The sequence below is a fragment of the Gopherus flavomarginatus genome, chromosome 4, assembly GCF_025201925.1.
Source record: "Gopherus flavomarginatus isolate rGopFla2 chromosome 4, rGopFla2.mat.asm, whole genome shotgun sequence".
In the NCBI taxonomy this organism is placed as follows: domain Eukaryota; kingdom Metazoa; phylum Chordata; order Testudines; family Testudinidae; genus Gopherus; species Gopherus flavomarginatus.
The window spans coordinates 68,272,926-68,289,007 of NC_066620.1; the positions used below are offsets into that span (position 1 = coordinate 68,272,926).

The 16,082-nt window shown below is 46.4% G+C and overlaps 1 protein-coding gene across 10 annotated transcripts in view; it reads right to left on the reverse strand.

The window, feature by feature from the left end:
* The window catches only part of LTBP1 (latent transforming growth factor beta binding protein 1), a 358,939-nt gene that overhangs the window by 238,200 nt on the left and 104,657 nt on the right, over window positions 1-16,082 (reverse strand). For 6 of the 10 annotated variants that reach the window (XM_050951316.1, XM_050951315.1, XM_050951321.1 and 3 more), the window contains exon 5: window positions 6,163-6,330. In XM_050951316.1, coding sequence (XP_050807273.1) covers window positions 6,163-6,330 — 168 coding nt within the window. Of the gene's footprint in view, window positions 1-6,162; window positions 6,787-16,082 lie in introns of those variants that run through there. The other 4 variants (XM_050951323.1, XM_050951325.1, XM_050951322.1 and 1 more) reach the window with 1 other exon arrangement.

Genomic DNA, 16,082 nt, shown 5'->3' on the forward strand with positions numbered 1-16,082 from the left:
AATTAATGAACAGTACAACTCTGAAAAAACATGACTTTATTTGTGATAAAGTATTAACACTTACCATTTATATACTGCTTTATATTTTCACAGAATTTAGTAATTATCTAGAAAGCCAATTAAAACAATAATTACATAGTAACTCATGTTGCCACTACTATGTTCCATCCTAAGAGCTCACTGCTTCATAACGTAGTGCCCAAATGTCTTTTCACTGCTCTACAACATGTATTGAATCACAGCGGGTTCAAAATATATCTTCAGGGATAATGCATAGTGCCTGCTTAAGCACTGCAAATGCATCCATCACCATAGTATCTAGGGACCAGATTGTATGGCTTTACAAATCTGTTTTCTGACATTTGAGCTGTGCAAAATAAATTGTGTAGTTTTGAGCAAAACTACATGCATTATCTTTTCTCAGGGGCATGAGGAAGATTGCGTATCTGTCATAAAATACAGGATAAACACAAAAGAGGGTAAAATTTGAGCAAAATACTTTGTGCTTCTGCTTGGAGGTTTCTGTCTATAAATCACGGAGGAAGGCTCTGAAGTTGTTCAAACACACACCTAACCTACACATATTACTGTAGGGTTGTCAATGTGATAACACTTTTTAATAATATAAGCATATAAATGTCCTACATCATCATTCAGTACTGTTCACATAAGCATATAAAGCATATAAGTTGTTTCTACGACATCACTTATTGATAATATAAGTATCTGACCATTATTGCAGTGGGTATATAAGTATATACAGATTGTTGTGGTCTGTGCTGTTATTTCTGACCCCTATTTGATTGATATGCCTGTGGGACACTGAGAAGGATGAGACTCATTAACAGGGGCACCTCTATTTTTTTGCCGCCCCAAGCACGGCAGTCAGGCAACCTTCGACGGCATTTCTGTGGGAGGTACGCCGGTCACACGGATTCGGCGGTGGTTCTGCGGGTGATCTACCGGTTCTGCGCCTTCGGTGTACCCGCCACCAAAGCCACGGGACCAACGGACCTCCCACAGAAACGCCGTCAAAGGCTCCCTGACTGCTGCCCTCACGACGACTAGCACGCCGTGCCCCACCCCTGGCTTGCCACCCCAGGCACACGCTTGCTGTGCTGGTGCCTGGAGCTGCCCCTGCTCATTTCTAACCTGTGACATTACAAAACCATATCAACAGAGGATCCCTGGGTGCTCCTTAGTAACCTTTCAGTGTAGGGGAGAAGATTGAGAAAACATTCACAGGGACCAAGAGAGAAAAAGAAGCAGAATGGACTAGCAGCTTCTGATTCCCAGTTCCATGATATCATAGGTGAGAACAGTTCACCTGCACCAATAGCTCTAAGGAGAAGAGTCTGGCACCCTAATCACTTTCCCCAGGAGCAAAGCGTCAGTCTCAGAGAAAGTGAGTGTTAACTTCACAGTCTAGGGAAGCTGCAGGAGAGTTCTCATAAGTATTCACTGGATTGCCCTGTGCAATACAGGAGAAGGGAAACAGCCATTAAGAACCTCCCCTTTCCCCCAAGGGAGAGCACACTGAAAGAAATCTTCTCCAATCCCCCAGCACAGACCAGATGAAAGAAAAGATGACTAAAAGGGGGATATTATTGAGGTCTACAAAATCATGACCAGTGCGGAGAAAGTAAATAAGGAAGTGTTATTTAAGCCTTCTTATAGCACAAGAACTAGGGGTCACCAAATGAAATTAATAAGCAGCAGGTCTGAAACAAACAAAAGGATGTTGTGAAGGCCAAGACTATAAATCAGCTTCAAAAAAGAACTAGATAAATTCATGAAGGATAGGTCCATGAAAGGCTATTAGCCACGATGGGCAGGAATGGTGTCCCTAGCCTCTGTTTGCCAGAAGCTGGGAATGAGTGACAGGGAATAGATCACTGGATGATTACCTGTTCTGTTCATTCCCTCTGGAGCACCTGGCATTGACCACTGCTGGAAGTCAGGATACTGGACTAGATGGACCTTTTGTCTGACCCAGTATGGCGGTTCTTATGTTCTTAAGGGAATGTGTTTGTGGGTGTAAGTAAGGGGAGGACAGAATAGAGAAAGAGTGAGACAAAAGGAGGGGGGAGAAAGAAGAGAGAGAGAGAATTTGAAATGGAAGTGAAGAAGTGGAGAGAGAGAGATCGAGGAGTTGTGAAGGATGACATAAAAGGGAACAGGAGAACAAGGATTCTATCCTTGCCTCTGCCACAGTCTTCCTGTGTGACCTTTGGCAAGTCACTTAATCTCTCTGAGTTTGCCATCTGTAAGATAGGGATAGTAGTACTTCCCTACCTCACAGGAGTATTGTGAAGAAAAATTCATGAATGTTTGTGAGGTGCTCAGATACAAAGATGATAACCACAGAAACCCTATAAATAAATAAAAAAATACTCATTCAGGGCAGGGCTTGAAAGGGGTGCAGTATGTGAGGCACAGGGCCACACATTGAACAGTGAAGTTAAAAATAAAATACTGAATGGTTGCCTCTTTTACAGAGCTGAATTCAGGTAATGGTCCTGTAGAAAAAATAGCATGTGACCATATAATTAAAGGTTGTATCATAAGCACAATGGGGCAGAATTAAGATTGCATAGACCACCTTAATTTCTGCATTTCCTAACTTTTGATGTTTCACTTTACAGATGTAATGGTCTTTTAGTGAAGTTTTTTTAAATGGATTTTCATACTTGTTTTTTAAAAATAATATAATGTGTAACTATTTGCTAGATGTAATAGACTGCGTAAAGTATCTAATGAATGAGGCAGGCGCCCTTGCTGTATTCTGCATGCACACTTCCATATCCACCTACAAAGACCATATAATGCAAGCCCCTACATATATGTAAGAAGTGAAATTCCACTCAATTTTCTTATGCATAAATGGGCATATCCAGTGAAATACTGAGAGATAATCTCTTCAGTAGAAATTTCCATTCACATTATATATTCACACATGCTTCATGCCAATGAAACATTGGCAGTTTTTTTAGTCTCATTGTGTAATGAAATCCATGTGCAAGGTAATTTCTTTTTAAACCAAATTTCACTGTCTCATGGAAAGACACAGCTACAGTCTAGGGACTATCTCCCTTAAAAATATCAGGTTTTCATAATTTCCAGATAAAGTGCTACAGCTCTTCAGAAAGGTTGCAATTTTTTTTAGTTAGCTGAAAATTCATGTTTTTCCCAATATGTATATTCTTGAAAACCAGTCACTCATTTCTGGGGAAAAAACTTTCAGAAAAATTTTGCTCCCTGCCTAAGAGCTAGTATACCGAGTTTCATCTGAAAAGATAAAACACTGAGCAAATTTTAGGAAACTGAAAATGAGCCATTAAAATGGAAATACTTGGGAAACGTTATTATAGGTACGTGTTCTGCTTAAAATTCTAACTGCAACAATACAGTATTTGCAAAGCTAAGGTTGAAAATGAATATAAAACTAAAGTTTGTTCATCATGAGTAATAAAAGCTCATCCACAATGTAACAGAACAACTGCTAATTTCAAGTTCCCAGCAAACAATTTAAACTTGCACATGTGTATACATTTTTGCTGCTGTCTCTAAAGCGATTACACTTAGCCTCAATAACAACCTAAAACAGCATTCTGATTTTTCCCTTGTAATAGGTGCCTATTATTAGTAGTAAGAGTTAATTGTTCAAATAGGGCATGTGGAATTATGCTTTTCACTGATGGGATAGATGTTTCTTTAAAACGTATGGAAAACTTGGTTTTAAAAAATAGAAAGATAAAACATATTTTCTCTGACCTAAACATGCTGTTTTCATAGCTGCACATCTTCAAGAAAAAATGATCCCACAAAGCACCTGCATGTATCATTCTGTAACTTTGCACTGTGCAGCATTAAGCAATATCAGAACACGTTTTTTTCAGCCAACAGCACAAATAAAATATACTACAATTTTAAAAAAACAGGAGAATCTGACAAGGCTCAGATAATCACTAGCTTGTATGTTAGGAGAATGTCTTGAACAGGACAGGCTTAATTGAATATGAGACACCTGCTAATTTATTAGAACTGGGATGTTTGTACCACACAGATCATCATTAAAACATATGCTTTAAGCCCTGAATCAGTCAAGAGGGCCATGAAAATTAGGGACCACTGAAGTAACTGAGTCTACAGATGCACTGGTTCACCCTGGTCTTGTTCTTAAGAAATATTTTAAATTCATAGGCTAATTATATTTGTAACTGGAGAGCCCAAAAATCTTTGCTTAGATCCTAGTCTTAATTTTTATGAAGATAACTATCCTGAGAACAACTAAGCATGCTTCTGGTTTGTTTCTAACAAATACAGTCTATAACATAAGTGTATGAAGTAGAGAAATGCATTATGATGAACACACCTAAATTAATAAATATCTATACATGTGCAATCACTTATTAGTATGCATTTCCAAACAATGTTCGCCTTCCTTTCCACTGAATATTATAATACACTGCTTTTTTCTGAGTACTTTTAAGAAACTACTGTACATGCTGAATCAAAAAATATCTGGCCTCAGGCCAGGAAGAAAGGTGTTTTACATGTTTTAACAGGTCGATTTCCACTCTCAAAGTTTTCAAATATTTGTGAAGAAATCAGATTACAGAACATCTTTACACAGCAAATAAACTAGGTAAGTACCCACCCTCAATGTTTCCTTTCTATCAAAAATAAAGTCAAATAAGGAAATTGCTTAGCTGGGGCAATTGCCAAGAACTAATAAATACCCATATTAACAGCAAATGTCAATTACAAGTAATTAATTTAGCATGTGTTCGTAAAATCTTTTTTTTTTTTTTTTAAAAAGTCTCAGAATATCCACACTTCACAATGACATCAATGCTGTATTCCTCTTTTTACAAAGCATGTTTTTACAGCAAAAGAAAACGTATGTTATACTAAGATGCATGTTATACCAAAGTGCATTGTCAAGGAGTGTCCTTAGATTTCAAAAGAGTTTGCATCCACAGCAAGGTAATCTAGTAACAGTCTTAGAATTACTGCTCTGTACTTTGCATCTTCTGTCTGGATGTATGAGAATAATTGGATATTCCCCCCCTCAGAAACTGAAATGTAGTGCACTTTTAAAAGGGCAACATTGGCCACCATCAATGCTGCCTGACATTTTGTTTATACTAGCAAGAAACTAAAATTATAATGTGCATATCTATGATTCCCTGAGTGTACATTGGCAAAATAATGGATAAAAAAGGTATGGAGATAAAAATACTATGGTATTTTCATAACAAAAAACCCGCTCTCAACAGCAGCAAGAAAATGTTTTTGTGAAATAAAGAATTTAAAGTCAATATGCCATACCTGTCACTACATATCAAGATTTCTCTTAATTTATAGAAAAAAAAATATATGTGCACAAGAGATATTACCATCATTATACTATATAGTGCAGTTAAACTAGGTAAACTCATTATCCTACATATTATTTAGGATTTGTTTCACCATAACTTATCAGTTTTAGGTTATAGACTAGTATACTGTAGATACTCATTCAACAAGTATGGAAGTATGAGCATTAATAGTAACATGACTACTTCCCACAGAGAAATTACAATATGTCAGAATTCTTAATTATATTTCTAAAATTTCAATCTTCTGTTAAGATATTAGATACATAATAAATCTGCTTTATTCACAGCACAAAAAGGGCAGGAGTTGTAAGCTGGCAACTCTGTACTGTAATAGAAATGCAGAGTCAAGCAACTCTCAGACGGAGCTTTTCAGGATAGTTTCACTAACTCAAACTAGTTTTCACCTTCATTTACTACAGTTTAAATAAATAGAGGGAGAAACAAACTTTTTTTAGTATCTGACAAATCTTTCAGAATGTATTAATCCAAGCTTTGAGATATGGGGTTTTCAGCAGAAGCTGTAGTTCAGTACACTGTAGTTCTGCAACTGAAACTTTAGATTATAAATGCAGTTCTATTCTCTTTAGGACATCCGGGAAATGATCAAGAACATTTCAAAAGGAAACCAAAAACCTTGACTGACATACAATTGCTTTTACTTAAGCACAGCCTCTCCACACAAAGAGTAACAGATGCGCAACTGGTACTAATCATTAAAAATCTTCCTCTCTCTGTTAGCCAAGAAAGCTAAGGATAAGAATGGTTTGAGGGTACTTACCTACTCGGAAATTAGTGGCTGTCAGGGTGTCAGCTGCATGGCCATTTTCACTAATGAGGGTGGTGGTATTTCCCTTCTCACAGTTGTTCTGACAATTGCCCTTGGTACAAGTCACTTTACAGATGCTGGGTGTAAAGACCACCTTGATGCGGCCAGTGTGATTTCCCACTGCAAGCGGAGGCAAAGAAAAAAAGAAAAACAAACAGATCACTTTGGTATCCATTGATTTCCTTCAAACGATAAAAAGAAAAAAGCAACAGGTCTATAGGAGGAGGCAGCCTGCAGTGCTCTCTCTCATCGACCTCCAGTGGTTTCTCTGGAACGGGAGTAGGAAGCTTAGCAAACAGAACTCCGGGATGCACTCCAAAACCACATTTAAAGTCAAGTCACTGGAGTAGGATTAGTAATCACAATGCTGCACTTTATTCACAGTCAGACAAAGAGCAATAGCAAGGGCATGACAGCTTAAATAGCCAACTCTGACAAGCAGATGTAATGTAAAGAGGCTGACTGTGCACCTAGAGGTGAATAAACTCTTGTGTCCTCCTGCATACTTTTCCCGTTTCTGCACTTATTAAGTCACTATTTGTAGCTCAACCCCTGGAAATGTTTTAGGCATGCGGCATGTCTGAAAACATCTGTCTCAAATCTCCTGGCACCCCAGCCTGAAGTGATCAAACCCTGTGACGCAGCTGCCTGGACCCTTCCCCCCCCCCGCCCCCCTTCACAGTTTTTTGGCACTATTACTCCACATGAATTTACATATTATAGATTGAGTTTTGCAATCAACTGTTTATACTTAAACAAAGGTGAAGCAGGGGAAAGGCCTAATAGGTATCAGTAGTTTAAAGTACTACTTTAGAGCTCTTATAATATTATAGGAGAAAATCTGCCATTTTCCCCTTTTGTTCGTATAGGTTTTTTTTGTTTTTGTTTTGTTTTTAAAGGTAACAAAGATTGACCATATACTAATTTGAGTTTAAACTCCTCAGGCCAAATTCATCCCTCATGTAAACTATTTGACTCAAGTACGTTTTACATTATGGATATATTTGGCGCCTCACCTGGATGTTAAAGCCAAAAGCTAAATCTAAAAGAAAAAGAGAAAAGCAAAGAAGTGATTCTGTTTTGAAACGATTTCCAAATACAATTTTTTGTTGTTTTATTTTCAGTTATTACTATTTTGTCAAGTACTTGTAAATATATTAGGATACATTTGTGAAAATTGTCAATTTCAAATTTTACATTTAAAAAACAATTTTAGCTCCACAAAATGAGACACATACAGAGAAAAAAACAACTCTTTTCTTATACTGCTCCAGCAGCAAGAGCAGTTGGGTTACCCACGAGCCGTCCAATCTACTTTATGAAATACCCTCTAGGTAAATATTTTTTGATAAAGCTCAGGAAGATGAAGAAAATCTTCCTACTTCAAAAGAATATAAATTTATATTGTTTCTGGCTCTTTATAAAATAAATTAAAACAATTGTGCCAACTGTCTTTTCTGCAACAAAGGGCATAACTCTAGTTGACCAGCAGCTGCATTACAGATGCTTCCACCTTATCCTAAACAATACTTAAAAAAACAAGCATAGGCTAGAAATACAGAAAAACAAAGCATTTAGTCAACTGTTTGATTTCATTAATTTTAATTAATTTAAAGGCACTTTAGATTTTTCAGAAGTTAAGCCATTGTTTATAATAACTGCTGATACACCTTCCCTTGACAAACAGAAATCAAATGGCTTGAATCGTGAAGACTTCCAAAAGACAGATTTAAAAACACCTAAGACAGTTTCACAAGAAATATTAGTGTTTTACATTTTATTTGGAAGATTTCTTTAAAATAAATTTATTTCCCCAGGAAAAAAAGACTTTCTATTTTATATTTTGAAGACATTTTTGTAACAGGTTTCCTTTATGAAGTGATCTAAGTAAAAAAACATGCTTAGTTGAGTAACAAAAGTAGGTCCCACCTACACTGTAAAAACGACTGTATTGGGAGACTCCCATTCGTGTCCCAACTCAGTTAAAATACAATTTGGCTTTGCCAGTGTAGATGAAAAAGACGGTTACTCACCTTTGTAACTGTTGTTCTTCGAGATGTGTTGCTCACATCCATTCCAGTTAGGTGTGCGCGCCGCGCGTGCACGTTCGTCGGAAACTTTTTACCCTAGCAACTCCAGTGGGCCGGCAGGTCGCCCCCTGGAGTGGCGCCGCCATGGCGCTCGATATATACCCCTGCCGGCCCACCCGCTCCTCAGTTCCTTCTTGCCGGCTACTCCGACAGTGGGGAAGGAGGGCGGGTGTGGAATGGATGTGAGCAACACATCTCGAAGAACAACAGTTACAAAGGTGAGTAACCGTCTTTTCTTCTTCGAGTGATTGCTCACATCCATTCCAGTTAGGTGAATCCCAAGCCATACCTAGGCAGTGGGGTCGGAGCGAGAAGTCGCGGCATGGAGCACTGCAGATCCGAAGGTCGCATCCTCTCTAGACTGCTGGACCAGGGCGTAGTGGGAAGCAAAGGTGTGGACCGATGACCAGGTCGCTGCCCGACAGATTTCCTGGATGGGCACACGGGCGAGGAAAGCCAGCGACGACGCCTGCGCCCTGGTAGAATGCGCAGTCACACGGCCCGTAGGCACATGGGCTAGCTCATAGCAGGTCCTGATACAGGAAGTAACCCATGAGGATAACCTCTGCGAGGAGATAGGAAGCCCCTTCATGCGGTCCGCTACTGCCACGAAAAGTTGGGGGGATTTGCGGAACGGTTTGGTCCTCTCCACATAGAACGCGAGAGCCCTACGGACATCAAGCGAGTGGAGCTGCTGCTCCCTGCCTGAAGAGTGAGGTTTCGGAAAAAAAACCGGGAGGAATATTTCTTTGTTGATGTGGAAGGTCGAGACTACCTTGGGGAGAAAGGCAGGGTGTGGCCTCAGCTGCACCTTATCTTTGTGGAAGACTGTATACGGGAGGTCTACCACAAGAGCCCGGAGTTCCGACACCCGCCTAGCTGAGGTGATAGCTACTAAAAAGGCAGTCTTCCAAGAGAGATAAAGCAGGGAGCAAGTAGCTAACGGCTCAAAGGGGGGCCCCATGAGCCGAGCCAACACCAGGTTAAGATCCCAGGTTGGAGCAGGGAGTCGGACGTTAGAGTATAAACGTTCCAGCCCCTTAAGGAATCTAGACACCGTCGGGTGAGAAAAAACGGAGCGGCCATCCCCACCCGGGTGAAAGGTGGAGATAGCTGCCAGGTGGACCCGCAACGACGATATCGCTAGACCCTGTTGTTTGAGGGACCAAACATAGTCTAAGATATTGGCCACCGAAACTTCCAAAGGGCGGAGACCTTTCTCCACGCACCAACAGGAGAAACGCTTCCACTTGGCCGAGTATGTCGCTCTCGTGGAAGGCTTCCTGCTGCCCAAAAGCACCTCCCGTACCGGTGTGGAGCAGCGCAGTTCAGAACCGGTCAGCCACGCAGGAACCACACCGCTAGGTGCAGCGACTGCAGGTCCGGGTGACAGAGAGTCCCGTGCTCCTGGGTAATCAGGTCCAGGTGAAGGGGCAGGGGAACTGGGTCGGCTATGGCCAGGTCCAGCAGCATGGGGTACCAATGTTGCCTGGGCCACGCCGGGGCTACCATGATCACACGAGCCCTGTCCCTGCGCACCTTCAGAAGGACCCTGTGGACCAGAGGGAAAGGGGGAAACGCGTACTACAAGTGGGTCGTCCACGGAATAAGGAAGGCATCCGCTATAGACCCGGGCTCCCTGCTCTGAAAGGAGCAGAACGCCTGGCATTTCTTGTTCCCCCCGGACGCGAAGAGGTCCACACGGGGATAACCCCACCTCTGGAAGATGGAGAGGGCGACGTCCGGCCGAAGGGACCACTCGTGCGATAGGAAGGATCTGCTCAGGCGATCCGCCAGCGTGTTCCGTACTCCGGGGAGGAAGGAAGCCGTGAGGTGAATGGAGTGGGCTACACAAAAGTCCCAGAGTCGCATCGCCTCGTGACATAGGGGAGAGGATCTGGTGCCGCCTTGCTTGTTGATATAGTACATGGTCGTCGTGTTGTCGGTAAACACCGCGACACAACGACCTCGAAGCTGGTGGCAGAACGTCTGACAAGCAAGGCAGACCGCTCTCAACTCCCGCATGTTGATGTGCAACCTCACCTCCTGCGGGGACCACAGGCCCTGCGTTCTCAGGGTTCCCAGGTGGGCCCCCCAGCCGAGATCTGAGGCATCCGTTGTCAGGGACACCGAGGGCTGAGGTGGGTGGAAAGGGAGCCCCGCACACACTACGGACTGGTCTAGCCACCAGTCGAGAGAATCTAACACCCCTTGGGGGATCGTGATCAGCATGTCTAGCGGCTGCCTTGCCGGCCGGTAATGCTCGATGAGCCACAACTGGAGGGGCCTCATGCGGAGCCGAGCATAACCGGTCACAAACGTGCATGCTGCCATGTGGCCTAACAGGGTTAGACATGTCCGCACTGATGTCAAGGGGGCTGCCCGTAGTCGTTGAACGATCGCCGACAATGCCTGGAACCTCGGCAACGGCAGAAGAGCCCTGGCCACGGTGGCGTCCAGGACGGCCCCGATGAACTCCACCCTCTGCGTGGGGATCAGGGTGGACTTGTCCATGTTGATCAAGAGGCCCAAAGTAGCAAACAGGCCGGTGATCACGCAGACATGGCTGCAAACTTGCAGTTCCGACGTGCCCCGAATTAACCAATCGTCTAGGTAAGGGAACACGTGGATACGACTGCGCCGAAGATGTGCCACAACAACTGCCATGCATTTTGTAAATACCCTCGGGGCCGTAGAAAGGCCAAATGGGAGGACTGCAAATTGGTAGTGAAGGGAGCCCACCACGAAACGAAGGAAACGTCTGTGGTGTGGCTAAATGGCAATGTGAAAATAAGCGTCCTGCATGTCAAGGGCGGCGTACCAGTCTCCCGGATCCAGGGATGGGATAATGGTCCCCAGGGATACCATGCGGAACTTCAACTTCACCAGGTATTTGTTGAGCTCTCGCAGGTCGAGGATAGGCCTGAGGCCTCCCTTGGCCTTGGGGATCAGAAAGTAACGGGAATAAAACCCCTTGCCTTTCTCGTTTTCCGGAACCGCCTCTATAGCTCCTTTGCTGAGGAGCGCCTGTACCTCCTGCCGAAGGAATTGCTCGTGAGAGGGGTCCCTGAAGAGGGACGAGGAAGGGGGGCGGGAAGGAGGAAACGATATAAACTGCAGGCGGTATCCTGTCTGCACCGTGCGTAAGACCCAGCGGTCCGATGTTATTTGGGTCCACGCCGGGAGGAAAAACGAAAGGCGGTTGGAAAACGGGGGGGAAGGATCCGTGGGGGAAACTGTTACTGCGCCCTCGGGCGCACCTTCAAAATGAAGGCTTGGGTCCAGGCGGGGGCTTAGAGGAGCCTTGATTCTGCCCCCCTTGGTTCCCCGAATGCCTGCGCCTTCCATTCCTGCCACGGCGCCTATTAAGGTCCTGCCGTTGGCGGAACTGGGGATATGGCCTGCGCTGCTGTTGCTGCTGTGGCCGGAAGGGTCTGCGCTGCGTTCCCGGTGTGTGCATCCCGAGGGAGCGCATAATGACCCGATTGTCCTTTAGACTCTTAAGTCTGGGGTCTGTCTTCTCCGAAAACAGGCCCTGGCCTTCGAACGGGAGGTCCTGGATGGTATGTTGGAGCTCCGGAGGAAGGCCAGAGACCTGCAGCCAGGAGATACGGCGCATCGTTACCCCCGAAGCGAGGGTGCGGGCAGCCGAGTCTGCAGCGTCCAAAGAAGCTTGCAATGATGTACGCGCAACCTTCTTGCCCTCATCTAGGATGGCTGCAAATTCTTGGCGGGCGTCTTGTGGCAGCAGCTCTTTAAATTTGTCCGCTGCCACCCATGAGTTGAAAGCGTACCTGCTGAGCAGGGCTTGTTGGTTCGAAACCCTGAGCTGCAGGGCCCCAGCCGAGTAGACTTTGCGTCCAAGGAGGTCCATACGCCTGGCCTCCCTGGATTTGGGGGCTGGAGCTTCCTGTCCATGACGCTCCCTGTCATTCACCGACTGCACCACCAGGGAACACGGTGTCGGGTGGACATGGAGGTACTCATAGCCTTTAGAGGGGGCCATGTACTTCCTCTCAACGCCCCTCGCCGTAGGGGGGATGGAGGGCGGTGACTGCCAGATAGTATTGGCGTTGGCCTGGATCGTCCTAATGAAGGGTAGGGCAACCCTGGTGGGAGCATCCGACGAGAGGATGGTGACAATCGGATCCTCGATCTCCGAGACCTCCTCGGCTTGTAGGCTCAGATTCTGAGCTACTCGCCTAAGGAGGTCTTGGTGCGCCCTGAGATCCAGCGGGGGGGGGCTACTGGAGGAGGTGCCAGCCACCGCTTCATCAGGGGAGGAGGATGAGGAGACCCCCGGCAAGAAAGTGTCCAATGGGGGGTCCCCCTCGGCCCTCGCCTCTGTCTCAGGAGCCAGAGCGGAGTCTTGCTGCTTGGACCCTTCCTCTCCATCCGGGGAGGGAGGGGGACGAGACAACGAGGCTTCCGGCACCCTGTGCTCCGCCGTCACAGGCCTAGCAGGAAGCTGTTGGGGGCCCTGGGCTTGATGGTATGCCCATGGGGTCCAAAACCCCCACTGCTGCGGGCCTTGGTCCTGTTGCGGCGGGTCTTGGAAGAGCGCCGCCTGCCGGTCGGTGCCCAGCGCATACCCGCTGTCTGTCTGCGAAGACACCGACGGCTGCCTAGAAGGCCACGGCGGGGCCGACCCTGGCTGGTAAGGGTCTGCGCGGGTCGGCAGCGAAGATGTTCTCGGTGCCGGGGATCGGTACTGGGAGTCATAGCGGTGCCGGGATCGGGACCGGGACCGGGTTCTGTCTCGGTGCCGGGATCTGGACCGGTACCGGCCGCTGCTTCGGTGCCGGGATCGGGACCGGGACCTGCCACCGACGCGGTGCCGGGAGGTCGACCGGGACAGGGACCTGCCACCAGCTCGGTGCCGGGAGGTCGACCGGTGCGGCGAGTGACGGCGGGAATGGCTCCTGGAGTCACGGTGCCGGTATCGGCGGCTGGAGTCAGACCGCGACCGTCTGGAGGTCGATCGGTGCCGCGAGTGCGACCGGTACCGCCGAGGGGAGCGGTGCCGGGACTGCGAGCGGCGGTGGGATCTTGATCTGCCGTGACGTCGGGACCTGGACCGCGAGCGCGAGTCCCGAGACGGTGCCAACATCATGGGCTTGCCTCTAGATGCGACCCGCACCGGAGGTACCGGGGGTGGCAGCTGAGTAGGCTCCGTTAAGGCAATAAGGTCCCGTGCCGAGGCGAAGGTCTCCGGCGTGGATGGGACCAATAGCTCAACCCCAGATCTTATGGGGGAGCTTGGCGGCACCGGACTCGACGGACCCGCCGGGCCCGGAGTCGACGGTGCCGGCGGCGCCGCGGCCGATGTCGAGGCTGGGCGCTCCAGTCGGGTCTGCCTGGCTGGAGTAGCAGACGCTGACGGTCTCGGCTCTGCACCCGGTGCCGGAGAAGGTCGGTGCCGGGGAGTCTTCCCGGTGCTGGTGCGATCCGGTGCCGGCGCCATCCGGTGCCGGCGCAGAGATCACGGCCTGCGAAGCCGCCGGGTCAAGTGCCGCCTCCATGAGGAGAGTCCGGAGTCTTTGGTCTCTCTCCTTTTTTGTCCTGGGCTTAAAAGCCTTGCAGATGCGGCACTTGTCCGATCTGTGCGATTCCCCCAGGCACTTCAGGCACGCGTCGTGGGGGTCGCTGGTAGGCATAGGCTTCTTACAGGCCGCACACTGCTTAAAGCCCGGCGAACCAGGCATGAGCCCGGTGCCAGGTGCTGGGAAGGGCTACAGCCCCCGGCGAACAACTATCTACAACACTATTTACACCTAATTACTTACTAACTATACTTAACGATCTAACTAACAACTATAACAATAACGAGAGTTAACAAGGAGAGCTAGGGACGTGGAGGACAGCTATGCCGCGCTCCACAGTTCCAACGACCGACACGGCGGTAAGAAGGAACTGAGGAGCGGGCGGGCCGGCAGGGGTATATATCGAGCGCCATGGCGGCGCCACTCCAGGGGGCGACCTGCCGGCCCACTGGAGTTGCTAGGGTAAAAAGTTTCCGACGAACGTGCACGCACGGCGCGCACACCTAACTGGAATGGATGTGAGCAATCACTCGAAGAAGAACTAAACCATGTTCTAACTGTATTCCGGAATCACTGTACAACACTGCTAAGTCCTGAGCAGTACCACAATTTGGGAACAGAGTTAAAATACAATTTGATCAACAAAATTATGTTTACTACGCAGGTAATAATTGCCGTGAAAATGTCCGTGACAGGAATGTGTTGGGGGAATGGTGGGCCTGACTCTTAGGATTAGACCCAACATTCTGTTAGCTCTCACTTCTCCGATTATAAATTTGCAGTCTACCACTGCTGTGTGTGTGTGTCTCTCTCTCTCAGGATGTAAAGTGCCAAATGGTGATTGGAATAGTTGTACAATCTTTTTGATAGATCATCAATTCATTTTTTCAGGGCATCCCTGGAACTAGCATTCTTCTTTTGCTTGCCTGGCTGGCAAGTACCCTTAGCTTCTACTCCCTCAGCCAAACACATGGATAGGGTGTAAAGATGGAGAAAGCACCCCTGTACGGTGTATGATGAGCATCTGTCTGGGGAAAAGAGGGGTCTCATGGACCACAGGGGGAAAAAAGAAAGAAAGACAAGAGATACTCTTATAATTATGGACCTTACTTTCCCTGCATATCCTCAGGTTCAGATACAATACTCATGAGCATGATATATATCCCTAAATAGAAGAAAGGGGGAAAAAAGAGAAACCACAAACTTTTATTCTGAAAGAAAGCATTTGGCAGAAACTCTGCCAGGTGAGCTCAGAGTTTTCTGCATCCTCTTCCCTTCTTCTGTGGGTTTTTCACAGGAGGGTATGACTTAGTCCTATCTGAGAAACAGTATCCTCCAATGCTTTCTTAGTAGATTTGGCAGAGTTGATGTTAAAAACAATAATTATTTCAGGCTTGACAAAGTACAGAACAGCTATGGAAGCCTTGACACCTTCCTCAAGTTTGCTTAATTTATGGTGTGGGAGGACAATACAATTTAAGGTAAGGCACACATTATACTTCATCTTTACCTAATGAACTTCAGAAGATAATGCCATTGTGCTATTGACAGGAACAAAACTAGAGCTTCTACTTTTTCAAACAAATTTATGATAGTGTATGGTGGTGACATCAGCACCACAGCTTAGCTCATGTTCTTTATTTATAGACCGAAGTATAGTGTAGGCACCTCATGATCCATTTGAAAGAAAGAGATGGAAATGGAAAACCTTGCTATACAAAACTGGCTTTCCATATGATGTGCTCATGATAATATAATAGCAAAATAATGGCAAAACAGGATAAGCAAATGAGCCTACAGGAGGAAGAAAAGAGGCTCCAGGAGCAGATAAGAGAGACATGGCAAAGCTATTGAGAAAATTAACCATAGAACTAGAGAGGATTTAAAAGTCCTGATTTCCTCAAGGTAGAAGAGGCAGGTGTAAACTATGTCTTCGGTCAATGGCAGAGTTATAAGGGGATGGGGGGGCACCTCCCCCCCCCCCCCAGCAGCCTTTAGGAGTCCTTGTGGTGTCTCTTCAAGGGTATAATAAATAGAGGCTGCTCTAGGTATAAGCAAGGTAGCCAGCTGCCTAGCACAGCCAATTCATAGCAAGCTCTGGTGTGATCTGTAGTGGACTAGCCTGCTGCTGCACAGACTCACTGTCCACATACACCCTGACATGCATTAACAGTTCCTTATTGCACTTAGGGCTTGGCTACACTCACAAGTGAGAGTGCATTAAAGCAGCCCTGGGCGC